This window comes from Neophocaena asiaeorientalis, unplaced genomic scaffold, assembly GCF_003031525.2.
Source record: "Neophocaena asiaeorientalis asiaeorientalis breed wild unplaced genomic scaffold, Neophocaena_asiaeorientalis_V1.1 scaffold30, whole genome shotgun sequence".
Lineage (NCBI taxonomy): Eukaryota > Metazoa > Chordata > Mammalia > Artiodactyla > Phocoenidae > Neophocaena > Neophocaena asiaeorientalis.
The window spans coordinates 10,648,226-10,676,225 of record NW_020174923.1 but is presented as its reverse complement, the minus strand read 5'-3'; the positions used below and the strand labels follow the sequence as shown (position 1 = coordinate 10,676,225).

The 28,000-nt window shown below is 52.8% G+C and overlaps 1 protein-coding gene across 1 annotated transcript; it reads right to left on the bottom strand.

Annotated features, from left to right (window-relative positions):
• On the bottom strand, positions 1 to 27,953 carry CARD14 (caspase recruitment domain family member 14). Its single transcript, XM_024760627.1, is given in 22 exon segments — positions 1 to 207; positions 835 to 950; positions 1,646 to 1,770; positions 3,808 to 3,978; positions 4,863 to 4,974; positions 5,695 to 5,758; positions 6,806 to 7,043; positions 7,218 to 7,241; positions 7,244 to 7,340; positions 9,021 to 9,210; positions 9,400 to 9,460; positions 11,107 to 11,199; positions 11,294 to 11,435; positions 11,967 to 12,074; positions 13,064 to 13,219; positions 13,732 to 13,857; positions 14,480 to 14,599; positions 15,594 to 15,761; positions 18,750 to 19,075; positions 20,002 to 20,139; positions 21,376 to 21,603; positions 27,845 to 27,953. Coding segments are annotated over 22 exon segments (3,108 nt in total). The 3' UTR covers positions 1 to 11.
• Between the last annotated feature and the right edge of the window lie 47 nt (positions 27,954 to 28,000).

Genomic DNA, 28,000 nt, shown 5'->3' with positions numbered 1-28,000 from the left:
CAGCAAGGCCTCTACCCTGTCCACACAACCTTCTTCTGCTCATCTGCAATGGCCAGGGGGACACAGCCGAGCAGGGCATGCAGGTCGCTCCAGCTGTCGGGGGCCAGGCTGCTGTACAGACAGGGCACTTCATCCAGCTCACCCTCCTCTTGCCTGGCAGCCTCCAGGAGCTGGTCCTCTGCGGTGCCGAGCCGCTGCAGAGCCTTCCTGCCAGAGCCGGAGGTGGGAGGGTGGCTCAGGGAGAGCCTTGCACCAGCCTCCCAGCACGGAGCCCCAGAAATCAGCCACCGGCTTGGAATTCTAGGGACCTGGATGGACCGATGATGCAACAGATGCCCCTAGATACAGATGGCCTGCTTCGAGGGGACCCAGTGCCTTGTGAAGAAGATGTGACTGGGGCCCTAGATGACATTGCGCTAATGGGGGTGGTGGGGTGGGGTGGCAGATCTAGCTTATAACCGGTTCTCAAATTATAAAGCGGGCAGCAGGATATCTGAGCTTGTCCCAGCCATGGACCAAGTAGTGTTTTTCAGTCTCTGTCCTTACCTAACACAGACGGACTGTTAACTCTACCCCGGGAAACATGTGGCCTCAGCCGAGGTCAATCAGGTTCTAGGATCTCACCTTACTGTCCTCTGGGTTGCTCCCCGGGGGTGGGCTGCAGGACCTCTATCCTGGATGTTTTAGGGGAACTGCCCTGTGACACTTCCAAGGCTGGCACGAGGTGAGATCCTGGAAACCCCATCACGGGCTCTGGATGTGGTCGCCATGGGCCTTATGGGGAGTTCTGGTGCCCATTCAAACCTCACCACCAGCCCCCAGGGGTACACCTACTTGAATTTCTTTGCCACCTTCTCATTGATGGAGATGTGGATAATGATGGGGAAGATCTCCATCTTGTGCAGGACGCGGACACTGTCCAGCTGGACGTCCAGGAGGGCGTGGGTGTTCTGGGGGGAGAGGGGAGGGAAGTGAGCCTCAGCCTCAGAGGAAGCGAGTGGAGCCCACACCCAGGAGTTAGGCTGAGAGAAGGGAGAGAAGGGTACAGGCAAGGCTGAAGTTTGTAAAGGAGGTGGGGAGAAGAATTCGGGAATGCTCTTTTGTATACGAGGGTGCTGGCCGTACAGTTTTAAAAGTTTCCATCCGTTTGATTTTTTGCCTGGGAAATCTAGAAATCAGAGGCCATCGGGATTGAGGGAGACTGCATAGAGCTCAAATCCTAGGAGCTGGATGGCTCCATCAACCTCTTTGGGGTTGTGAAGGATGGGGGGCCTTTGTGCCTCTGACTCACAGCTGTTCCTGGCTGCTTTGTATCAACACAAAACTTTATAGTTCACAGTGAGCTTCTTTTCATATATTTGTTTGAGTCTTAAAACATGGAGTGTTATCTCCACTTTACTAATTTAGCAAATGTTTATTAAACATCTCCTGCGTTGAGGAAACAGGCTTAGGGAAGTTAAAAGTCCCGCCCGAGGTCACGTGGACACCAAATGGCAGAAACGGGGTTTGGTCTTTCCATGATGGAGCCAGAGACAAGATGAGCACCAACCTGGGGTGTCCAGGGGGCCCTGGAGGTTGGCCTTTCCTTCTCCCACTGCCATTATCTGGAGATGGAGTTCCTCACAGCCCCCACCCCACCCCTTACCTTTCCCATGAGGGACTCGACTGCTCTGCAGGTGACACAGTAGCGACCACCAGGCGCCTCCCTCTCCTGGATGATGTCCCCTCTCTGGCTGGAGGCATCGTACTCCTCCTGGCTCAAGTATGTTGAAGGTGACAGTTGATGGGGATGTCACCCACCCAGCCGCTCCCCCAGGAGCCCATGCTGAACACCTATGGGTCTGCGCCCACGGACCCCCACCAGCTCTGGGGCAAGTTCTTCCTAGGGTGTCCTCTTTACAAACCTGACCCTGCTCTTCCTGCTTGGAAGAGTCCATGCCCTGTACATTCACCCTAAACCATTGGACACAGCAGGTGCCTAGCCAGTGCCAGGATGTGGGTGGATGGATGGAAGGTTGGGTGGAGGGAAGAGTGGAGAGAAAGAAGGAAAGACGGACAAATGTAGATAAACTCTTCTCCCATCACTTCCCAAGCTCCGAACTTACATATGCAACTTCTTACACCCAGAAATCCCTTCAATCCCTTAAATCCGTGGTTCTCAACCAGGAGCAATTTTACCCACAAGGTGCACTTGGCAATGTCTGGAGACATTTCTGACTGTCACAACTGCTGGGAAGCGGGTGTGCTCCTGGCATCCAATGGGTTGAGGCCCAGGTATGTTGCTTATCTGTGATGCACAGGAGAGCCCACAACAGAGGATGATCCAGCCCTAAATGTCGTGCCCAGCCTGAGAACTTCTGCCCTGTATAAACATGTTAAAACACACCCTGACTTTTCCCTTCTTCCTGAATAGCACCCAGTCTCCCAAGTGAGAACTGCACGTGCCCTCCTGCTAGCCTCCACCCTCCAAAGCATCACCAGATCCTGCAGACAGCTGGCAGACAGCTCTTGGGGCTGCCCTCTTCTCCCCACTGTGGCTTTGCTGTACCACCTCTGGCCCATCCCCTGGCCAAGCCCTTCTCCAGTCTGTCTTCTATTCCACTTTGAAAACGGGCATTCAAAGATCAGGCCTGATCATGTCCCCTTGCCTACCACATAACACGGCACGTCTGGGCACCCGCTGCCCCCCCCATGGTGCCGTCTGTGCCTCGGTGCCTTTGTACACTCTGCTCCCTCATCCTGGACTTCCTGGTTCTGCTCGCAAACTCCTGTCCTGTCTTGCCATCAGACTGCAGCCCCACTCCCACCCCCTCCAAAGAATCCCTCTCTGGATCACTTGTGGAGCTAAGATGGGTCAGTCTAACACGTCTTTAGGTGTCTGTCTCCAGAGGAGCAGAATAGACCCTGAGGGCCTCTTGGACTCTCTATCTCTAGCCCACTGCACAGAGCCTAGCACACAGCAGGTGCTCACTGGAGGAACTGCGTGGGCCATACTTGCTTTTCTCTGTTCCCTCTGTGAACTCCAGGGGAGAAGGACAGGGCCCTATTCACTCTCAGCTTGTAGCCTAACTCTCTGAGGCAGCCACCAACCAGTGATGGGTGGATGGAAGAAAGCCAAGGAGCTAACTCCTGCTCTCCACTCTCCAACCAGCTGAGCCACCTTTCCTGTTGAGCAGGGCCAATGGGACCCAAGATTCCCACTGGCCAGTTCATCTCCATGGCTCTACACTGAGTGGCTTTGGGCAGGTGGATGGAGCCCTTTGGTTGTATGACTCCGGTTAAGTACAAACCTATCTGCCAGCAGAGCTGCACTGGGTGGAATAACATACCCCCCAAATCCATGTTCATCTGAAACCTCAGAACATGACCTTATTTGGAAATAAGGTCTTTGCAGATGTGGTTAGTAAAGATGAGGTCGCACTGGAGTAGGGTGGCCCTAAATCCCACGACTGGCTCCTTGTAAGAACGTAACGTGAAGACAGAGGGACACACAGACAAGGAGGCAGAGATGGGAGTAATGCAGTCACAAGCCACCAGCAGCCACCAGAGCAGGAAAAGGCAGGAAGGACTCCCCCTGGAGCCTTTGGAGGAAGTGCAGCCTGCAAAGACATCCTGACTTCAGACTTCTGGCCTTCAGAACTGTGAGAGTACACATCTCTGCTGTTTTAAGGCCCCCGCCCCGCCAGCTTGTGGTCCTTTGTTTTGGCAGCCCCAGGACACTCCTCTGGTCGTGCCGCCCTCCTGAAAGCAGATACTTCTCCTTGCCACCTGACAGTCAGGTGGGACTCCCAGGAGACAGCGTACCTGCTGGGCACTTCTTATACCCTTGGAGGAGGCACAGCTTCTCCATCAGGATCTTCCCGACCACCCTGGGCACAAAGAGCACTGGCCGGGGCCGGCTGGGCTTGTGGCTGTGCACCAGGGTGTAGGGCACCAGGGTGAAGTAGCTTTCGGCCCAGAAGCACACGGTGGAGGGGTCTGTGGGAGGAAGGAGCCATGAGCGGGCCAGGCGCCAGGCTGCAGCAGCCCCCCACCCCCAGGAAGGCCTGTGTCTGTTTGGCTCGCCACTGCAGCCCTGGCACCTGCAGTAAGTAACACAGGGCACGCTGGGCTCCCACACGATGCACCACGCCCTCCACACCTGCCCTGGCTGATTCCTTTGTGCCTGTTGATTAGATTCCCTGTGCTTCTCTAGGATCAGCTTCATAGGCTGCAGTTTAAAACCTTTTCCTTGTTTGGCGCACAGGGAGGATAGAGAAACCATGTTCATCCTTGCAAACAATCTGGAAGCTTCCTGTGTCTTCTCCCTCAGCCTCAAGGGACACATGATCCCAGTCCTTCCCTCCCTCTCTGCTCCCTGATCTCCTCTCCTGGTCATTTAGGTTATATTAGGCACTCAAAACACTTTTCAAGAAGAAAATACGCTCAAAACGATTTACCTTTCTCTAAATTCACTTCTGCTTATCTCATTGCACAGTTTTACCTGCTCAGGGGTCTGTGCTGTGCCGGCCTCTGTCACGGCCTCATGCCCACAGCAGTCACTCAGCAGTTGTCTGAGGGTCCACTGGTTTGTGCAGTGTTGGGCATTTGGAGAGTGTTCAGACTTTAATATTCTAAAAGGACTGCTGTCCAGATGACTGTACCAGTGGCTTCGGACAGTCTTATTGAGGCAGATTACAGAAGTAGGAGTGTCAGTTAAAGGACATTAAAGGTGTGTAGCTCAGCTGCTCTCCAGAAGGGCAGGTAGACGTCAGTTATGGTTCTTAAAGACAGATTCTGGCCTAGATGAGTGGCATCACCCTGACCCAGCTCACCAACCACAGCAGCCTCCAAAGACCCTCCACCAGCTCCACCCGCCTCACCTTCTACCTGGCTTGGGTCCAACTGGCCCCCATCAAAGGATGACCACAGAGGGCTGGCCTTGGTTCTGTCCATACCGACGATGCGGACCAGCTTCTGGGCTCCCCCAGAAGGCTGCTGGACGAGGCAGAAGGGATGTCCCACGGGGCTGGGGGGCTGGCACCACCCCCCCCGCTGGCAAATCCAGGGTGGTCCCTGGACTCCCAGGCTGTGCCTGCTGAACAGCCAGCAGGCCCAGGCCCCATGCCAGGGGGTAGGTGACAGAGGGTGGCAGGAGAGGGTCCTCAGGCTGAGCCCCCCAGCCCCCTTCCCGAGTAGGGCATCCGTGGGAAGCAAGAGCGAAGATTAGGGAACCCCCGGCCTGGCCCTGCCATGATCCCGGGGGCTGCCCTAGCGCCTTGCTCAGGGACTGCTGAGTACTCTATATCGGGAGAACCCAACAGTGCCTGGTCTCAGTGGGGAATAAGGATGGGGGCCAGATGGTAGGCAAATGGGGTGATGGAGGGAGCAAGACGGAGAGAGCATACATGACGTATCTGCACGCGGTAGAGGAGCTTGCAGGCTGGGTGGCACGCAGACCCAGGTGAAGGTTTGGAGGGCCCGGGGGAGAAACACGCTGGGTCACCTCCCTCAGGTTAGCAGCCTACACTCTCCACCTGGGACCCTCAGCCAGTACCCACCTGTCTTCCAGCCCACGCCAGGTGGGGCTGGGACCCTCTGGGTGGAAGGAGGGATGATTGGGCCCCTCCCTCCAGATGATGTGAGCTGGGGGAGAGAGGCAGGGCCCACCCAAGTGGGACCCTGCATCTAGGACCTGGGCTGACTGGTCCTCACCTTGCGGGCCATGGTGCTCTGATGAGCCATGTCCTGGATGAGGGTGATGAGCAGCTGCTGAGCCCTGCGCAGAGGAGGGAGGCCCCGGCCCAGCTGCAGGGAGGGCTGGACAGGAGAGGTGGGTGCCCTGACCAGTGCTCTGGGAGACCCGCACTGCCCCCACTGCCCCCACTGCGGTTCTCCACCCCAGCAACCATGATAGTCCCCTGGGGTTTTAAAAACCTGCAGAGCCTCAGCCCACCCCTGGAGATGCTAACTGAATTGTCCCGAAGCAGGATCCGGGAGACACTGTGTGAGTGGGGTCGAGGCCACCGCTCCAGAACCTCGCTCCTCCCAGTGTGGCCCGAGGACTTCAACCTGGCATCACCCAGAGAGGGGGTTGGAAATGCAGAGTCTCAGGCCTCTCCCTGCACCTGCTGAGTCTGATCTCCAGGTGACAGAATTTGCCATAAGGCTTGAGAGGAGCCGGACGAGGCACCATGCTTTGTGCCCTATGGTTGATCTAGAACATGGTTCTGAGCAGGGGTGCTGTTGCTCCCAGGGAGGGTGACCAGCTGTCCCATTTGGCCCAGGACTCAGGGGTTCTCCAGGACATGGGACTTTCTGTGCTAAAACCAAGGCAGTCCTGGACACACCAGCATGATGAGTCACCTATCCTCAGGGTGCACTGGCAATGTCTGGAGATTTTTGGTTGTCACAACTAGGGGGGCAGGGGCACTACTGGCATCCAGCAGGTGGAGGCCAAGACGCTGCTCAACATCCTACAGTGCCCAGGAGGGTCCCCCACGACAAACAGTGAGCCAGCCCCAAATGTCAATAGTGCTGAGGATGAGGAACTGGTCCCAAATACTCTAGAATGCTCTAGGACTGAGGTCCATCCCGTTTCACAGAGAAATCCCATCCAAGCAGTGAACTTGGTGGGTAGCACGATGGGGATTCCACTTCTTTGAGGTGCCCCACCCTGTATCCCTGGGCAGTAGAGGGAGCCTCAGGAAGGCTGTTTCTCCTGGGCAGGAGGGGGCCTCCTCACTAAGTGAGGCCAGGCAATGTCCCCCACCGGGGAGCTCCCCAGGCCCTCTCTGGGGTGTGGGAGCCCACAACAGCTGCTCACTGTGCATAGTTGGGGATGGTGCCCTGTTCGGTGCCCTTGGTGCTGTAGGGGCCAACACGGTGGGCGTGCCAGCAGCTGCCGCCCTGGAACAGGGTGTCTGTGATGTGCAGGATGTCGTTGCAGTGCACCTGTAGCTCTTCCTCTGCCCGCCTCTCCAGGGCAAGGTTGACCCAGATGTAGAAGGAGTCCCCCGACGTGGCCACTTTGGCCTTTAGGTCCTGGACCAGCTTCTTATAACCTGATCAGAGAGGACATGAGGACAGGTAAGTCCAGGGCTGTGATCCCCCATGAGAACAGTTCTGCCTGGGGGGCCACTACAGACTTGGGGCTCAGCCTGGTTCTGCAGTGGGCTGGGAGCACTGGCATCAGTGGCCTCTGGAGGGGGGGTAGGACAGGACAGGGGAGTGTGTACCCTCCATGTTGACCTTCACAGACAGCAGAAGCCGTTCACCCTCTGGAGAAGTCTGACGGCCCGATCCAGGGTCATGCCCTCCAGGACAGCCTTGTTCAAGGGCTCTGTTGCCTTGTAATCCACCTGAGGGCAAATCATGAGGGTCACCTCTGTTGACCAGGGTTCTGCAGCTGTGATCTGAGTGCAGGCATGTGCCCTGCAGGAGACCCACTCCTTCCCAGACACCCACCCACACCCATCAGAGCCCTGTGTCAGGACATCTTGGTGCAGCGCCTCCTGGTTACACACGTTCCTGCCCCGGATCATGTATTGAGATCGCCACTAGGCACTGAGTGTCTGCTCTCCAACATGCTCCATTCTAGAGCATTCTGGAGCAGAGTTCTCAGCTTGGGACTATTGACATTTGGTGCTGTCCTGGGCCGTCCAGGATGTTTTGTGGCATCTGTGGCCTCCAGCCACCAGATGCCAGGGCACCCCTCGCGCCACCCCTTCCCCAGCTGTGAAATCAACAGGGCTCTCAGCCATTCATTTATTCCCGGTGTTGTTTTGATTTAGGAGAGTAGATATTTTTATAATGAGAAAAAAAATGAGATATGTTTTTAACACTATTAGAACTGAATTGGCCCCATTTGGGTATCAGGACTGTCTCATAAAGGGGATCCGTTGCCTTAACCACAACATGAGCTGATAACTGAGAATCTCACAAGGACTGTTAGAAGTGTGACAAAGGGCTTTCATCTTGGGTGGACTGATGCTTACGTCAGGAGCTCTGTGTGTGATCATTCGAGACACGTGAGAACTCAGCTCAGCACACAGACAGCGAGAGAGAAGCCATGGGGTCCGAGGGAGTCCTGACTGAGGGCTCAGCCCCTCCCTCTCCCTCTCAGCACTTGCCTTCACTGCCTACCCTGGGAGGAATGAGTGACACCTGTTTCGAGAATTTCTTGCTGTTCTTTTTTTTTTTTTTTTTTTGTTTTTTTTTTTTTTTTTTTTTTGCGGTACACGGGCCTCTCACTGCTGTGGCCTCTCCAGTTGCAGACAGAGCACAGGCTCCGGACGTGCAGGCTCAGTGGCCATGGCACATGGGCCCAGCCACTCCGTGGCATGTGGGATTTTCCCGGACCGGGGCAGGAACCCGTGTCCCCTGCATCGGCAGGCGGACCCCCAACCACTGAGCCACCAGGGAAGCCCTTTTGCTATTCTTAAATGGCCTGATGTTTAATAATTCTGCTTTTAGGCTACATCAAAGTCACCTCCCTGCCCATATGTTCACTTAATAATAATTCGGTTGTACATTTATGGTTTTTGCAGTTTAATGAATATTTTACAGTAAAAAAAATTTTTAGATGCCCCCAATGGTTAAAATGGTGAATCTTATAATGTGTATTTTAACACATACACAAAAAGTAACGATAAGATCATTACAGTAAAAAAAAAAAAAAAAAAAGCCCCACATCAGAATCTTATGTAGCCTTTATCAGAAGATCCCTGGGTCAAGACTGCCGCATCCCCAAAGCCCTCTCAACTGGTGCATAGTCCAGACTACAACAGCTCACAGGCTCACCCTCCAGAGTTCAAGGACGTCAAGGTGGAGAAGGGTGCAGGGTTTTGATGAGAATCACCAGGACTCTCCTCTAAACACGTGTGACACTCTGCTTTACATCAGCCTAAGAAGGAGTGTGGGCCTATCCAATAATACATCTTTGTCAAGTTGAATCTGTGGCTTCCTGGGTTACCTGCCCCTCCCACTGACCCCACCCCTGTGAGGATCCTGGGGGCTCGAGGGGTTGGTGCCACACTCACCATCACAATCTGGGTGCCGGGGCACAAGGCCATCTCGTCTGCTGCGGAGCCCGGGGTGACCCGATGAATGTAGATGCCTGTGAGGTTTCCGCCAATAACGCTTATCTGCTCCAGCGGCGCGTCCCCCTGGAAGGCCAGCACCGTGACCTGGCTCAGGATCTTGCGGGCTGGCCTCCGCCTCACCGGGACACTGTTGCAGAAAGGGAGGGGACAGAGCTCATGCATCCTAGAGCAAGAGGTCGGGCCGGGCCATCTCCCCATCTGCCCCCTCTAGTCCCATGGCTCTGGAATTCTCCTTCCCTGGCCTCAGAAAGGCTGGTAGTGAGGACACAGTCCTCACTCTGCCACCTGCTGGCCCTGGCCCCCGCCCTCTGCTCACCTGGCGGCGAGGTGGAGGCCCCCAGAAGACAGCTGCAGGATGCTCTCGGACTCAGGGAGGTCTAGGAGGAAGCCACGGGCTTAGGCCTCGAGCCAGCCTACCCCTCAAGGTCACCCCCCTTCTGAAGGAGCTTTGGCTCACCCGTGCAACCTCAGTGCCGCCACCACAGGCACCCCCTACCTGTTCTGTCTTTTGCTGAGGCTGAACCTTCTCTTGCCCCTCCCTTCCTTGATGCGTAGAACCTTGATTCACCTCCCCTAAAATAGGAGTAGCTGGTGGAGAGCTGCATCTGCCAGAGTTAACCTACATTGTGTCCTTTTGCAATCTTTGAATGAGTTGCTAGCATTTTACAAGATAGGGAATCTGGAATCTGGATTTCTGGCTTCACTTGAGAAATCAAATCTGGCATAACTCTGGGTGTGTATTTCTGTGTGGCAGCCATCGCCGGCACTGGCCATCGGCTGCCTCCTGTCTCCCCAGGCCACGCTGCTGACCAGCTGGCCGTGGCAGGCCTCTGAGTTGACAATCTCCTAGGACTAGATGTCCCCAGAGTCTCTCCAAGGCCTGTATTTTATATGTGTCCTGTGAGGCAGATGGCACACCGCCCCCAGCCCGGGTGAGGCTGCCCTTCTCACCTCCTGAGCCTCTCACAAGAACCAGAGGGCCAACAGAGAGCTAAGAGTTGCTGGCTGCAGGCAGCCTGTGCCCAGCTCACAGGCAAACAGCCACTTGTGTTTACATTCAAAGCCAAGTGAAATTATACACTCCTGATGTATTTGAGGTCAATTCCACTAAAGTTATATGAACCAGGACATTATGCAGAATAATGACAAAAGGCAAAAAAAAAAAAAGAGCAATGACTCTTTCCTGTTCGTGCTCTTACATCCCGGTTGGTTATACCTGGGGTGGATCCTCTCAGTTGATCACTGTTATAAATAAAAATGGCAATGAATTTGCAAAAGGCAAGGTTTCTGGTCATGTGACCCACAGAAAGCCTGGGGCCGTCTGTCCTAAAGGTGCCTCTAGGCAGAACAGCGTGGGGTACGTGCGCCCCTTGGTGGCCGTAGGATGAAATCTAGAGGGTGCTAAGCACCTACTGTGTGCAAGGCCCAAGGCTGGAGGCAGATGTGCAGTGGTGGCAAAGTAAGGAGGCTGCCCGTGAGGGGTCTGTGTCTTGAGAAGGAGGGAGGACCAGTTAAGTGACAAATACGAGGAATAAGCCACAGGAGAAATGGGAATGTCTCAGGTGCCAACACCCAGGAGAAATGTTCCTAGCAGGTGCCTCAGCCAGGAACAGTGAGGATGGAAGCCTGTTGCCCTCTGATATCACTGGGAGGCCCAAGTGTCCATGGGTCGGAGCAGGGAGGGACAGAGAGATGAGGTGTGTGTCTGGAGCTGTCTGAACATTTATGCCAAGCTGGATGTGGAGGTGAATGCAACTCCCTTAGCCTCCAGGTGAAAACAAAAGGACGCCCAGTAAGCACGGCACATCTGGACACTGGTTTGAACGGCCAGGTAGTCTGGATTTTCCTAGAGGCTCAGGGCAGGGCAGTAGTCAAGTTCGCTTCTCTCTGCCCATCCCCTGGACAGAAACTGGGGTGTCTCATCTGCCTCCCTGAAGATCCCTGTCTTCACTTCCCTGCCTGGCTCTGCCAGCCCAGCCCAGGGGTGGTGGGGTGGCTTCAGAGGTTGGGGGGGTATGCTCACCTGCCCTGTCTACAATCTCGTAATCCAAATCTGCATCACCCTTCTTAGCACCCAGGGAGCCTCCCTGGTCCACCTCCAGGGTTTGGGGGCAGCCATTGAAAAACATAAGAAGAAGATGGAAGCCAATGTCCCAGTGAGCTGCCAGGGGGCTGGAGTCATCCGATCCCTTTACCAGCCCCTCTCTACCTGAAAGACGAGGGGTCTTCCCAGAAGTCCTCTGTGGCCCGCTTGTACAGGGACTGCTGGCTGGGAGGCACAGGGCTGCTGGAGTGGAAGCTATCCACCAGCTCTCGGCTGGACGTGGCGCTCAGGTCAGACCAGAGCTGAGACTGGAGGAGGACGGGGCAGAAGTCACCACGGGGCTCTCACAGGGATGCCCGGGACACCTCTCCTGCTGCCATACTGTGTAAAGAGTATAATGATGATAAACCACAGCCTCCCACTGACAGGGCAGAGGAGGCAAGAGGGAAGGGAGGGAGGAGCAAAGAGCCAGGCCACATTAATTGAGCACCTACTATGTGCTGGGCATTCTATTACCTACCTTCTATATTTTATATTGCTTAGTTCTTACGATAAATCTATACGGTGGGTAGCATTGTCCCACTTTACATATAAAGCAACTGAGCCCCAGAGAGGCCAAATTACTGGCTAGTGAGGGTCACATGCTGACGGGGTGTAAACATGCAAGATGCAGAGTGTGGCATTGGAGTATGCAGGTGAAATGTGTAGATCCAGGTGTAGCCCCTCGGTTCACTTAATAAGCATTTCTGTAGCATCTGCTATGTGCCAGGCCCTCTTCTGTCCCGATAGACATGGGTGCACCTGGTCTGGCCCCAGCAGTGGCAGAGGAACTGGCATACCTCAGAGGAGCTGCCGTCACTGTCGTCCCACGGGCAGAGGGCAAACATGCGCACCAGCCGCTGCTTCCTCTTCGGACAGGGCTCCCTGACTCCCGCCTCCTGCTTGGGCTGCCAAAGACCCAGATAGGCTGGTTAATTCAGGAAACGTCCTTTGGTTGCTCTTGGGGTTTCTACCAAGTCCCAACCCCTGTCTCCAGCCTCCCGAGTGGTTTCCTTTCATTGGCTTCAAGGCAAAACATTTTTGTCCCCTCCTCCCAGCCTGGGACACCCAGCACTGTGGGAACTGGCCACCAAGGGGACACGCAGCAACCAGCTTGGTGACTGCATTTTATTCCTTTTGGATAATATCTGTTATTCTTTCCTGGTTATACAAAAAATACATACTATATGTATAATATATCTAAACATACTCCACAAAGAATATTGGTGGGGAGGAACAGGCTGATTAGAGAAGAAAATAAAATTGACCCGTCCTCCCACACTCAGAAATAGAACAGCTAGCAGTTTGCTGTCTGTCCATCAGTCTTTTTTCTATACATATGTATATTTTTTGAAGATGTTTGATGTGGTAAGTGGGTAGGAAGGAAGGGCTAAGGGCCCCTGCATAGGGAGGGGAGGGTCTGATTGTGCCTCACGCAGGTCCCTGGGCACCTCTGAAGAGTCTCGCCCACCCACCAGGGTGCCTTGGAGCTGGAGCTGCTGGCAAGACCATAATTAGAGGTTTTACAGTAATTTTAGTTCTTTGAGAACATAGCTCCCTCCGTGTCTATCACTCAGCTCTCAGACAGTTGACTTTCAAGCATCCCAGGAAGGCATCGTCCACCAGAGCAAGTGGCTGCCTGCACAGCTTCATATGCTGCCTTCTTTCTTCATCAAACACCACACATTACAGACTCCAGAACCTTCCACTAAGCTACCCCTTCTATGACGTGCATAGTATTACCATAAAAGGAGATGCAGAAGGAGACTCAGCCTGCCCAGCTGGGTACCTTCAACCTCTGACCACACTGTCTGCTCACGGGAGCCAGCGTGGTGGATGGAGCTGAATCCGGTGGTGCCAGCAGGGCCTCCCTCACCTGAGCAGCAGCAGAGCTCACCCCTGGCAGCGACTCGGCCTGCACTTGTAGCCGCTGGACCTGCTGGCGCAGTTCGCAGACCTGGTCTGTCAGCTCAAACACCTTCCTGCGGAGTGCGTCCTTCTCTGCCAGGTTCTGAGAAATCTCCATCTGGGATCCATCCCTTGCTGAGTAGGCCTGCGAGCCGAGATAGAGCGGATCGACGCCCATAGGATAAAGAGGCTGTGCCGCCACCACGCAGAAGTCCAGCTAGAGAAAGCCCCCCATTTCTGGCCGGCGGTTATCCTGGACTTTCCCTGTGCGCACCATGCACAGCTCATTCTGCAGCTTAGCACCATTTACAGTTCACGTAAATGTGTGTAGTTCTAGTAACACCCAATAGGTGGGGTGCACACAAACACCCCCTGTTAGAAATGCAGGAGGGAGGACGCTGTACAGCAGGCATGGCAGGAGATGACAGTCAAGGGGAGTCAAGAAACCTCCCAGGGACTGGGAGAGACACCCCGAGTCTGGAACCTGCTGCCGTCGAGGGCGGGTGACCCCGCCAGCCAGCCCTCGGCCACACCCAGAGGGGCGGGGCCTTCCCGAGCCTCCCGAGCCTCCCGACCTCCCGAGACTCCGCGGGCGCAGCACTGTTCTGGGAGCCCCTCAGCCCGTCACCCTGGCGGCCCCTTGCCTCTCCCGGGTACCTGGTCCCGCTCCTTCTGCAGCTCGACCACTTGGCTCTGCAGGACGTTCAACTTCTCCTTGTAGATTTCGCAGTCCACCTTGGTTTTCTGGAACTGGAGCAGGGTCTGCTCCTTCTCTTCCCAGTACTGAACAGAGGGGGACAAACATGGCCCGTGAAGGTCAGCGGCTGTGAGGGCGGGGCTGAGGATGGGTGGTGGGGGAGCCTCGAGGAGAGGGAGGGAGGTGGTTCTAGAGGGGAAATAAGGTAAATTCACGCTCATTTCTTAAGTGCTGGATTCCACGTGCATCTACAGAGTTGCTGTGTTGATTATATTTTAATTTGGTCATCAAAATATGCATGGGTGCTGCATGTCTATTTGTGTTTTGTTTATTCCATGTCCCAAAATGCATAAATATGTTCCCTCTATCTGCCTCATTCTCTTCCACTGTCTCCTTTCTCTCATCCTCCCCTTGCCTTTTATAGCAACTAAAGAAATCCCTGGCTCTCACCCTGCGGCCCCTATGCACTAGAAATCACTCTGTGTTCTAATCACTTGTTTGCCTGACATGTTTTCTCCCCACCCCACAAAGTAGACATGACCTCTAGTCTTTGACTGTGAGTTGGTGCCCAATCTAGTTTTGACAAAGGAATCAACGAACAGGCCCATGCATTCGTTAGGCAAAGCTGGTCTTAAGCTCAGTGTGGATTAAAGAATCTCCTTCCTCACCCAGGCAGCCTGGCCCCTAAACACGGCCCAGAAGGGTCACCTGCTTTCGCTGTCTCCCAGCGGCCATGGCCCACTCCCTCAGAGAGTGGATGCGGTTCACCAGCTCCTGCCTGCTCTCCAGGGCCTCATCCAGGTTCTGCTCCAGAATGTCCTTCTCCGCCTGGTGCAAAGAGAGGTCAGCCCAGGGACCCTGACCTCCCCAAAGGCCTGCCCCTGGGGAAGCATCCCCATCATCTCGTCCCAAGGATAGGAGGCAGGAAGCTTCAAGGATGGTGTGTGGGCAGATTTAGCCTTATTACTGCACATCAGGCAGGAAAAAAGGCAAGGTCAGCAATTAAAATGGAGAACATACATTTCAGCTCCAAGTGTGCATGGCTAGGAAACAAAGTACAGGAAGCTGCAAGCCTCTGAGGGAAGCATAGCACCTCCACTGTTTAGGCAGCTTCAGGCTGCTCCTTCAACAAATCCACAAGCAGAACTTCCAGGAGGCAGAACACCAACGGGTGGGTCATTCCCTGCTCGCGCTCACTTTTATGAGTGATGGCACAGTTCAGGCCATGGGGTGGCAGTGCCAGGCGGCGGCCTGCCCCACACCCCTGAATGTCTATTGAAGGACTAGTTCAAAAAATAGATATTTATTGATTGAAAGGGATTGGAGAGGAGAGGCAGAGGGCTTGCATAATTCCAGGGCTTTGGCATCACTAACTTCTCTGCATCCTACCATTCCCCACTCCCTCATGTCTGTGTGGGCAGGGCGCCAGAATATCTTGCAGGCAGAAACGTTGCCCTGCTCCCACAACCTTAAGCTAATCCCATCATTTATAATCAGCCTCATCTATTCCAAACAACAGGGCAGCAGCAAAACAGCTGAGTAAGACTTTCCAATATGTGTGCAACTGCTATCAATTCTGCTAACATTTGGGGGCTGGGAAGAGTGGGAAGGAGGGATGCGAGAAGGAGCCATGGAGATGAGTCACTAGGTTTCATCTCACCCAGGTCTTAGCCACACCTCAATAGAACCACTTGTCAGAAATCCCACAGTCTGGAGGCCACAGGCCAAGGTCAAGGACACTCCCCGCTGGCCACCAGGGAAGGAAGCTGAATCTTGTGGGGACCAGGGCAGGAAGCTGACCCTTGGAGGCACCAGGACCCACCAGGCTGAAGGTCAGGGAGCGGAGCCTCTCATTCTCCTCCTTCAGGCGGCTCAGCTCCTCATCTCCAGGCTCCAGCTCATTCGTCATCTTCAGGGACCGCTCTCGAAATTCCCGCTCACAGGAAGAAGACATCTTCTCTCGCTGCAGCTCTTGCTTCATCAGATACAGCTGCCAGGATGGAGATCAAGGGGGAGAATGTAACTGCTGTTTCTGCACAAGACCAGGAGCCAGCTGTGGTTCTCAACGTTTCTCCTTAAGGATGATGCTGTTCATACTCGAAGAGGTCCCTCTCCGGAGATTTCAAAATCCGTTAAAGGATTTTACCTAATGAATAGTTCCAGTCCCGGCGGGACGGGAAAGGCATTTTAGCTTTATTTTATAGATGAGGTGTAGGGGTTAAATCACTGGGCTGGGGTCTCCAGGGACAGAACAAGGAGCCCTGGCCACTAGCTCTTGGATCTGACAGCCAGCACAGCCGGGAATGAATGTCCAGTAAGCCTCCTCCAGCATGGCCCTGCTTCTCTGCCTTTCCATATTCTGCTAAACATGTCAGATGAAGGGAAATTGGATTCATAAAAATCAGTAAGTAAAAAAGAGGAAAGTCAAGTCAAATAGAGCAGAGATGCCTGGGAATACAGGACCTGGACTATTCAGACACATTTGAACTCTGTGTGCTAGTATGAGCCGCCTGCCACCCAGTGGGCTGCATGTCCAGGGCTATGAGCTCTGTAAACGACCTGGCCAGGTCCTGCTGGCCTCAGTCCTGCTGGGTAGTGGTCCAAGAGAAACTTGCACTTCGAGCTGATGGGCCTGGCCTCTCCCTGTCTCAGGTGTGGTGTCCCTGGGAAGAGGGGAGTTTCCCCGTAAGGCAAACCCAGGAGGTCTGGATGTCAGGGTGGAGTTCAGCACTCACTCCAGGGTTGGGGTCAAGCAGAGAAGGAAGAACCTTTGGGCTTGGACTTTTTACCTCTGACATCTAGTGAGCAAACTTTCCATAAGCAATTACCAAGTTCCTGCTATGGGCTAATAACTAGGTTAGGCATATCATATTCTCCAGATTCAAGAAGTAAAATTAAATCATTAAGATCTGGAAGGAGGAGACCTAAAACTGAAAGTAAACCAAACAAATGAACCTAATTATATTTCAAGCTAATACCGTAACCACATGAAGGGAGAGAGAGAAGGGGGTGAGGCAGAGGCAGAGAAAGAGAAGATGGAAGGCAGCCACAATAACTTACGAACACAGTATTTAACTACAGACCATCAGCCTTGGGCAGGGTTGGGCGGTGGCAGGAAGAGAATTACAAATCCTAGTCTAGTCCATTGTACTGGTACAGGCAAAGCAATTCTGAATCTATTTCAGATGTACTACAGGACTGAGCAAGAGAGGAATGTGTTAAAGTGGGAGCTAGGGTTCTCACTGAGGAAAGAGCACACAGTGTGGAGTGGGGCACAGCAAGAAGAAACCCTGGGGCATCTACTGGAATTAGAGGTTTGGGCGTGAACTTATGATTTCTAAAACATGTGCATGTACGTGTATATGCATACTTGCGTGCATATGTGCTTATGCATATTTGTATGTGTATGTATACTTTTGTATCTATGTGCACGTTTCCTAGCCCTGTCCACTGAAAGGGCTGAGAAGCAAAGACACCCCAGTAGCAATGAGCACACTGGATCTTGGTCTCTAAAAGGAACTGGGCTCCTTGGAGAGGTGGCTGACCCTGGAGCTGAGGCAGTGTGGGTACGAGATGATCCTGGAATATCTTGTGATGATGCAAAGAAAGTCCATGCTAAGAAAACGTGGGGGCATGTCCCAGGACACAGAGCAGATTGATGGGGCTCCCACAGCCAAATCTAGGACACTTTGAGCACCAAACTCGCTTAGGACAATGATATGTTTTAGATCACTGGAAATAGGAATCCACATGTCTATGCCAATAACAGATGCATAAGTGGGGAAAAGGAAAGGCTCCTTCTCACAGCCAGGATGCCGAGGGTAAACTGGTCACTGGAGAAAGCACTGGAGATGGGATGGGACTTAGCATTCTGCAGCCACTAGAGTAAAGACATGCTCGAGCAAGAATCCCTGGTGAGGCTAAGTCCAGAGGGGAGTGTCGACAAGGAGCAGGGGTGCTTGCTGGCCTCAGAACGCCTCCCCCTGACCCCTGGATTGCTTACTAGCTGCAGGGAGTAATAGTATGACTGGCGATTTTGGTACAATACCTGATCCTGATCTGGATCCTGGACTGGAGGGAAAATGCCATCAAAGATGTAATTTAGGTCAATTGATAAAACTGGAACACGTACAGTAGATTAGATTAAAGGCTTGTATCAATGTAATTTCATGAAGTTGATAACTGTACTTCGGTTATATAAGAGAATATCTTATTTTTAGGAAATAGTCCCTGAAATGTTTAGGTGTAAAGGGCCATGATGTACGCAACTCAAGTGGTTCAGGAAAAAGTGTGTGTATGTGTGGAGAGAGAGAGACAGAGAGAGAGAGCACAAGTGATAAAGTAAGGGTATGTGGGAGTCCTTTGTATTTTTATGTGTATATTTTTGGGCAAATTAGAAATTCTTTCGAAATAAAGTTTAAAAAACTAAAATCAAACAGTGCCACAGTTAAAAGCAAAAGCAAATGCCAAATGACAAGGAATGAATATCCTCCATAAAGAACTCTTGCAGGCCAATAAGAAGATGATTATCCCCAACAGAAAAATGAGTGAAAGACTACTGGGGTCTAAGGGGGCCTAAATAACAACACTCCTGTTCTCCCACCTGAATCCAGCACCAGCTGAGAAAGACAAAGGAGGGGCTGATAGAGGTCCACTGTCCCCATGGTTACTAACACTGCCAGAGGGGGGTGGGGCCTGGGTGGGTCCACCACTCCCAGAATAGCCAGATGGGCCCCTAGACACAGGCAGGCGGGGTCCGCATGGTGGGCACTTCACAGACCAGGCAGTTACAGGGCAGGGCAGGCTCGAGGCCACATAGCCTATGCAAGGGGGCCCTGGTGGAGGAGAAAGGTCAGCTTCCTGCAGGGGCGTCACAGGGAGTGGGGGTGGGAGTTCCAGGAGATGGACCAGTGAGTGCAGAGGCACGGGGTGGGGAGCAGCAGGTCAGGATGGGCACCCCGAGCGGCATCCCCGATACCTCCTCTTGCAGGCCGCGGCAGCGCGTGGTGGCCAGATCCTTCTCCTGCAGCGCGTTGCTGTAGTGCAGCGAGAGACTCAGCATCTCGTCCTTCAGTTTCAGCACCTCGTGGAAGTGGGCACTGACCTCGTGCTTCATGCGGCCGTGGTCGGCCTCCAGCTGGCACAAGCCCTCCGCACGGGCCTCGGCCTGGCCCAGCTGCTCCTGCAGCTGCTGGCACTGCCGCAGCAGTGCCTCCTTCTGCCCCTTCTCCTGGCTCAGCTCTTCCTGCAGGCTGCCGATGGCCCCGGCCAGGCACTCGGTCAGCTTGGACGTCTCCATGAGCCCTGCGGGACGGGGCAGTGGGCCCAGGGGCTCTTCATCCTCCAGGGTCTTTCTTCCTGTGCCCAGACTCTCAAGAAGGAACCCCCACCCTAATCTGTTGGTCGCCTTAAACGCTTCCAGGGTCAACAGGACTGAATATTTTGGTGAAATAAAGTGTGACCGGCGATTTTGGTACAAGGACTACCCATTCTTGGCTTCCCTGTGAGACCCTGCTGTTCAGACCCAACTTCCCCCCAGTCAGCTGAGCCGTGCTCGATACTCATTCTCATGTCATCCTAAGGAAAACATAGCAAAGAATCTGTATAACAGAACTCTGAATCACATAAATATGGACTGTGACGCCAAACAGGCAGAAACGTTTTCTTAGCCACAGTTTTGAGTGACGTTGCCTGCTCCTTTGAATACCTAAATCTTTCGACAGCTCCTCCAGAGAAGCCTAAAATTACTCAATTAATAAACATGGCCTCATCTCCCACCCAGCCTGTGTAAACCTTTACTTAGCAGCTCCTCTCCTTTTCCCCTCTGGCGGCCCCTCCTGAGAGCCAGAGCCAGGTGGGACAGGGTGGGACTGGGCTCCCCTCCACCTCAAGCACCAAGTAAAGGTTTTCTAGGAAATGACACACTTCCTCTTTGCCTGCACCTCTCAAGCACAGAGTCCATGACCTGTGAGGGTTCTTCTCTTGGTGTTGGATAGTTAGGGACAAACCGTTTCTTTTAGAACCCAAGGTCATGGGCTCTGCCCACCCACCCCCACTATGGTTAGTGTGTGTGTAGGGGGTCTCCTCACCCCCAGAGTGCGGGGTTGGGGGGGTGCAGAGCACAGGGACAGGAATGTCAGCTTGAAGGGAGCAGGGAAATGTCTGGAACGGCCTGCAGTCAAGGCGGGACACCCCCTCACCCCGGGTTACATCAAAGACCCAGCTCTCACCACTGAAGTTTGTGAAGTCTACGCTGGGCTGTAGCCCGGTGACCAGGGTGTAGACGTCAGGGTTGTGGAATTTCAGGCTCTCCAGGAAGGCGATGGCCCCATTCTTCCCTCAAGTCTTCAGCAAATCCAGTAAGTGCCCTTTGGAGAGAGAACAGTCTTAGCTGACCAGGTGTTAGGCGGGCTTCGCATGAGGGGAGCAGGGTGCAGGGAGGGGAATCCTTGCACATCTAGGAATCAGGAGGTCAAAGCAGTTTTCCAGGGCCCCCGGGGTGGGGTCCCCACTGCTCCATTTATTCCCATGATGGTGGTCAGTCTCGAGAAGGGCCAGGCTGATATTAATTGAGGAACTGCTACAACGCAAGTGCTAAGAGCTGGGATAAAAGACGCAGGAGGATGATCTTTGCTCTCAAGACTTCCCAGGTTTGTTGGTGGACACACGCAGACACATGTATACAAAGCAGGTTGGGGGAAGCACCCCAGGGCCTGGGTCCCGGAGAAACTTGGGCCTTCCCAGCCCACCCAGATCCCATCACTCTCAGCTTGAATTAGTGGCTTGAATTCATTTCTCCTTTAATGGTCATAAGGCAACAGGCACAAATAGTGTCATGTTGATAGCTACCAGTTACTACCTGCTTTCCATGGCCCAGGCTTTGAGATGAGTATCTGATAAGTTGTAACCCATTCAATTCTCCTAACAACCTTATGTGATGAAACTATTAGCTTCCCTGTTTTTGAACGAATAAACACAGCTAATCAGACAATCAGAATCAGCTCCAAAGACATCTAGAGTGGGTTGAGTCATGGGTCCCAAAGTTATGTCCACTAGGAACCTACCAATGGGACCTTTTCTGGAAAAGGCTTTGCAGATGTAATTAAAGTAAGGATCTCAAGATGAGATCCTCCTGGGTTATCCAGGTGGGCCCTAAATCCAATCACAAGTGCCCTTATAGGAGACAGAAGAGGAGAAGATGCAAAGAAGAAGGCCACGTGAAAATAGAGGCAGAGATTGGAGTGATGTGGCCACAAACCAAGGTTGCTGGGACCACCAGAAGCAGAAAGAGGCAAGAAATTTTCTCCCCTAGAGCCTTCAGAGGGAGCACAGCCCTGCTGACACCTTGATTTCAGACTTTTGGCCTCCAAACTGTGAGAGAAGACATTTCTGCTGTTTTAAGCCAGCTGGTTTGTGATCATTTGTTGTGGCAGCTCTGGGACACTAATACAGTCCCCATGACTGGACCTCAGGTCCCCTTGGTGTTGTTCCTTAAAGTCCTGCACTCCTTGCCCTCACACGGGCCTTCCCGGCGCAACCTGCACTGAGCAGGCTCTGCAGAAGGGGCCTGTTGGGGCCACGGTGGCCGGGATGCAGGTCCTCACCAACTCTCACGGCCGTGTTTGTGAACCTGGGGCTGTGCAGCACCTCCTCCTCGTCCAGCTGGTCCAGCACCTTTGCCTGGCGCAGGTAGGGGGTGAGGCGACTGGGGCAGATGCTGCGCCCAATCCTGCAGCGGTGGTCCTCCATCATCTCCCACAGCATCTCCTCGTCCAGGGCGGTCAGCGAGGAGTCCGTGTGGCACAGCTCTGCCGTGGCTGGGCCTGAGCATCCTGGATGGGAAGAGCAGCCATGGAGAGCTGGGATCAGGGTCACAGCTTCCTGTACAGGAAGGTTTGTACATCCTTTGTACAGCACCTTTGTACAGGTGCTCCTGTGGGCAGGCATTAGGTCATTTCGCCTTTTTCTCCAACACACTGCCGCAGTGACCATCCTTGTGCATTATCTTGGGCACAGCTGGGAGCATTTCTCTCAGACTTGTAAATTCCTATGATTTGGTTCTTTTCATCTGGAATGACAAGCTGGACTGGCTGGAGTCAAATACCTCTTGAAGAGGTCTGTACACGAAAAATGCTTGAAAACCAGAGCAAATCAACCCTTGTAAACTAAGAAAAAGGAGATGGTCCCCATGAACAGCCCCCCACAATCCACGCGAGGGGCCCAGTCTTTAGCAAGGACTCACCAAAAGCCGCTAACATTCATTTTCGCAGGCACTCCTCGCAGTGGGATGCGATCCCGTGTTCTCTCCGAGGCCAGGTGTGGTGCTGGCAGGGCGGGGCTGGATGGGAAGAACCCGAAAACCAGTGCTAAGATGATCTCATATCTATTTCAAGCCATGTGACTTGTACCAAAACTCAAAGATTGGGCACCAAAGACTAATGTAAGGGGGAAAAAAAGAAAAGCAAACTCTGATCCAGGAAATAATTGGACAGATCTTTGACCCCTACCGTTTACTCAGTAACTATAAAAGCATCCTTGGGACCTGAAAGCAGGTTTCTAGAAGGAAACTGAACTTTGATCCCTGGAATACCAAGGAGAGTGGGCAGGTGCAATAGCTACCCAGTGTGTCTTGGTCACCATGGGGCCAGATTCACTGACACCCTTCCCCTAAGTCTTGTACTCAGAGAGATGGATCAGCCAGCAGGGGTGTGGGTGGGAAAGGGCCCAGGGGTCTCACAGGCTGAGGGAGGAGGGGGAGCAAGCTGAGGACAGGAGTTCCTGGTCTCTTCAGGGAACAGTCGATGGATGCTCATGAATCAGGACTTTATAGGCTGAATTGTGTCCCCTTAAAAAATATGCTGAAGTCCTCACCCCCAGTACCTGTGAATGTGACTTTGTTTGGAGACAGGATCATTGCAGATGTGATCAAGATAAGGTCATTAGGGTGGGGCCTTGAATCCCATATGACTAGTGACTTTATAAGAAGAGAAGAGGCCCAGAGACAGACACACAGGGAGAAGCCATGTGACAACCGAGTCAGAGATCGGAGCAGTGCTCATAGAAGCCAGGGGACGCCAAGGATTGCCAGCAACACCCAAGGCTCGGAGAAGGGCATGGAACAGATTCTCCCTTACACCTTCAGAGGGAGACTGGACCTGCTGGCACCTGGATTTTGGATTTCTAGCTTTCAGAACTCAGGGCAAATAAATTTCTGTTGTGGTAATGTATTATGTCAGCCCTGGGAAATTAAAACATGGGGCAAAGGGGATTTGGAAACTTGCCCAAGTCCTGGAGTGCCCAGCCACATCCGAGCTGTCAACCACACACTTGAATGGAAGGCTCTCAAGCTCCTGGGATCTCTACCCAGTAAATGTTCGCATCACTGGGGTGTGGCTCTCCAAATCAGGATGACCTTCCACCTTGCATCAGGACCAGCTGTACAATCCACAGAGCCCAGTACAAAGTGAAAATATGGGCCCCTTGTTTAAAAAGTATCCAGAATTTCTAGACAGTGACAGCAGAGCATTAAACCAAGTGTGGGGCCCTGGGGACAGGTTACACCTATGAAGCTGGCCCTGCTTTGCATGATCAAGGGGTCTCCAGGCCCCCACTACCTAATTTATGCCTAAATCCCTGTCTTGACCAAGTGATTCTTTTGTGATGATCATTGCCCTTCTGTGAGGTTCTCTTTTAAATACCCCTGGGGGAATAAACATTCACTCCTGGCACCTAGGTGTGAGTGGGCTTGTCAAGAAGTGGAGGGCCAAATGGGACCCGCTTTCTCCATGGCTGCCAGGCTGGTGGCTTGGGGGCCAGGACAGGATTCTAACTGGTCAACCTTCATAGCAGAGGATTTTAACTGGTCAACCACCCAAGGACCCAGGACAGAGGATGAACCCCAGGAGCAGCCCTTCCAAGCCCCGTCCAGCCCTGCCTGGTGAAGGCCATGGTCTTTGCTTTCTCAGGCCCTGCCTGTCCTTCTGGAAACCGGTGGGGCAGCAATAAGATCTCAGGTGCCCAGCCCCAGTGCATGGCCAAGGAGGCCGGGCCTGCCGGCACCTGATGGCCCAGCGCCCCCAGCCAAGATCCATCCCCTGCCCAGGAGGCCCTGAGTGGAGCTGAGTGCTTTTGCCCTTGGGCAGCTTTGCATTCCCTCCTGGCCTCCTCTGTTCCATCCCTACACTCACTCATCCCAGCATCCTGTTCCCCTCAGCTGATCCCATGACCCCCAGGAATGCGTTGCCACGTGTGCCGAGGCATCTAGGGGTTCCCCTTGTGCCTTCTCAGAGGACAACCTCGTGAGTGAAGCCACTCCTGCCACATCCAGCTCAAAGGTTCTGGGTCAGATTCTACACATAGAACCAGTCCAAATGGGAAAGGTGCTGAATGAAGCAGACTCACAGAGTCTCTCTTCCCCAGTGCCTCACAAAATGAGCCAAAAAAATGTAAAAAAAAGAAGAAGAAGAAGCGGCAGCAGCCACAAAATAGGAACAATAAACAAGTTTTTCCCCCAAACTTTGAGAAATATCATAATATCAGACGAGCCCCGCAATGGGTGGAGTGGTGTCAAGGGGCTCGGGGCTGCCCGTGACAAAACCAGGCCTCAACGGAGGCATGTCGATTTTAAATAAAGCCTCTACCTTGTCGTGATTATCATAATCTCTTAACCTTAGTGGGAATTTTTAGGGAAGTAATGGTTCTTGGAGTTGAGAAACACTTATACTGCATTCAACTATTTCATCATAATTTAATTTTAAATGTAAGTAAAGCTAAAATTTTACTTTGAAAACATGTGGATCTCATTTTTATTGAATGATGTTAGTGTATCTATCTCTCCAGCAGTCCCTCAATCCATATACTTATCCACCCATCCGTCTAATCTGTCCATCTGTCTATTGTTCAGTGTGTGTGTATGTGTTTGTGTGTGCACTCGAATGTGTGGGAGAGAGACAGAGAGAGAGAGAAACACAAAGAGATAGAAACAGAGAAACAGAGCAGGTAGATTCTGGAAGGCTGTTCCCTGATGCTAATACTCGTTATTTGTGGTGGTAGAATTTTAGGAAATCTGTTGCTTTCTTTTTTTCTATTAATTAAACTTTTTAGAATGAGCAAGCATGGGTTCAATAACAACCATAAACTCATTGTTTCAGAAAACAATCAAATTAACTCAGTTGATCAAACGGAGAGGGAAGTCATCCCAGATAAGGTGCCCATTAGTCTTGGAGCACCTGGGATACTTCCTGTCCAAGCATGATTATTCACCGTGCCCCACTTTCTCTCTCACAGGTGACATGATTTGGGTGACCAACTATCAGAGACCAGTAGAGGCGTCCCCTCTCTTGCTTTTCCCTCAGTCCTGCGAGGAAGAGCCAACCCTCACGTGTGCCGGGCACAGAGATGGTGGGAGCGGACCAGGTTGACAGGTGCTGGCTGAAGAGGGGAAATTCTGGAAAAGGCAGGGGCGTGGGGAAAGAAGACTTGATTGGCCCAGTCCTGCATCAGTGGGGAAGGGAACTGCTTCTGACTCCCAGGACGGGATTTCTTAACCTTCCACTTAATAAAGGAGAGGGGAGCACATTTATAAAACCCTGTGTTCCCCACAAATCTCTCATAAAATATCCACCTTAATATACATCAAGCCTGAGCCTGAAGATTCAAAAACACACGGGAAATATATACTCTGGCCCTGAATGGTGAACCTAAATGCCTTCCTTTGACTGGGGTCAATGGCCCTGGATTAGTTGGCTCCAAGAAGACAGTGACCCAAAAACTTGGGCTCATGGAGTATTAACTTTTTTTTTTTTTTTTGCGGTACGCGGGCCTCTCACTGTTGTGGCCTCTCGCGTTGCGGAGCACAGGCTCTGGATGCGCAGGCTCAGCGGACATGGCTCATGGGCCCAGCCGCTCCGTGGCATGTGGGATCTTCCCAGACCAGGGCACGAACCCGTGTCCCCTGCATCGGCAGGCAGACTCTCAACACTGCGCCACCAGGGAAGCCCTAACTTTTATTTTTAGTAGATTACACCCTGGCACGCTGTCTGGTATTATATGATGTAGCTGCCAAGGGTTTGGGTCGGGGAGCACATCTCCAGCCTGCAGCTCAAACTCTGAGAGCTCCAGATGCCCAGGTCTCCGTGCATGCCCTGACAACCAGGACTGGCTGGAAAACCTTCCCTGGGCTGGGTCACAGGGGGTGACAGCCTCCCCTGGGAGCGCCTTCTAGTCCGACTGCCACCCCTGCCACCACCTACCGTAGCATCACAGGACTCCCAAGGAACACCTGACTGTTCACAGACTCCCACTCCCATCAAAGTGAACTCAGAAAATCAGGGCCAGCTCAAGCGACAAGCTGCCTTACCAGGACAGCTGAAGACAGGTCTCTCTAAACCTCAGCCAACTACCCCTGGCTCCTGGTACGTGTCAGCCACACCGGGGTTTGAGTATAAGTGGGCGTAGCTGAGTAGAAGCCATGCTAGTCCCTGCTTCATGCAGTGAAGCAGCTCAAGACAGGTGCCCAAATGGGAATTTAAAATGTGGGAGTTTCTTAGCAACTCAGCCCCAATGTAAATAGGGGTTAGTCCTAACAGTAAAGAAAATTTAGCCCAGAGATCCCTAAGGATATTTTGAACTCTATAAAATGCTCTTTTCACCCTACAGCAATTCTAGAGGGAGTCTTAGATTATAAGAGCCCTGAGGCTCTAAGATGTGGGTCCTCCTACTTGACCCTTTCCCATGTCAACATTCTTCTCAAAGCCCAAGGTGCAGATCTTCGCTTGCCTGTGAAGTAGGGAAGAAGGATAAACACACACACACACACACACACACAGGCATGCACAGTACTCCAGAAAAGGGAGAATGAGTTAGAGGAAGCTTAAAGGAATTGATGACCCACAAATATGGTGTGTGAGGCAGAAGCTCACCAAGCACAAAAGGGGTGCTCCCTTGCACCCCTCAGCTAAAATCTGGCACCAAAGTGCCATTGTAACTGTCCAGCTATGCCCTTACCACAGATAGGAGGCAGCTGGTCTTACTCACTTTATACCTGAACTTAGAAACTTTCCTTCCTTTTCTTTTGTCCTGGGCAACGTTGCAGAGATAAGAGTACTAAACAGAGCATTCCTTTCACCCAGCATGGCCCATACTGTCTTAAGGTGGTACTTAGCAGCCAGAGAATGTTCAAGTAATTTAACCAAGCAAAATGGGACGAGCTGCTTTCTCCTCTCGTACCCAAACCAGGCACCACCTCCACGCCTTATAAGGAGGAAGCCGGCCCCTCTCATTCCCCTGTAGATAGCTCTTGGACCCCATTCTTGGCCTATCCACCCTCCCTGGGTATGATGACCTGCTCTCCTGGGGACAGACTCTGTGTACTTGCCTTCCTTGTCCTTGAGAAGCGATGGCTGAGCAGCCACAGCCTTGGCTGAGCAGCCACAGACAAGCAGGTTTGACAGGCGCATCCGTCTGGGCCCTGCCCACAGGAGCTGCGCCTCACTCGAGCCTCCACGCATCAGTGAAACGCCAACACATTTTCCCACAGCAGGGAGGACGGGTGTGAAGGGTTTGTTTTGCCTTTGTGAGAACCACAGGAACCTTCCGAGAACTGCCTGTGTATGTGGTCAACCCACAGAAGACGGTGATTGAGAAGAGGATGGAAAATCTTGGAGTGGATAGAATCTTCTCTTCTATGTGAACAGTCAGCCCATAGATCCTTCAGAAAAGTCCTAGGAAGTTTAGGATAAATTCTAGACCTCTTCTTTGGTTCTCATGAGCAATTCTGGGAAGTATCTAAATAGTTCCAATAGATCCATCTAAAATCAACATTTGATAATTACTATTTAGATTTAAATGAAAGTCTTGGTTCTTCTATGTTAAGATATATCCAGAATGTGATTACTCTCGCCCTTTGCACTGCTGGGATCTGATCAGCGCCTATGCAGACCTCTGCAATGACCTCCTAGCTGCTTTCTCCATGGCCCCTGAGGCAGGTTCTCAACACAGCAGACAGGGCCTCCCTGCTAAAGGATGAGTCAGGTCATGTCATTTCCTTTGCTCTACAAATCCTCGAGGACTAACCATGCCCCACAGGTGAGACTCGGATTTCCTGGTACTTGCTGACCCCATTTGCATTTACCTGCTCCACATATGGGGCCTCCTTGCTAGCCTTTGACTGCTCCAGGCACATGCCAGTCCCAGGGTCTTTGTACTTGCCTCTGCCTGCAATGCTCTTTC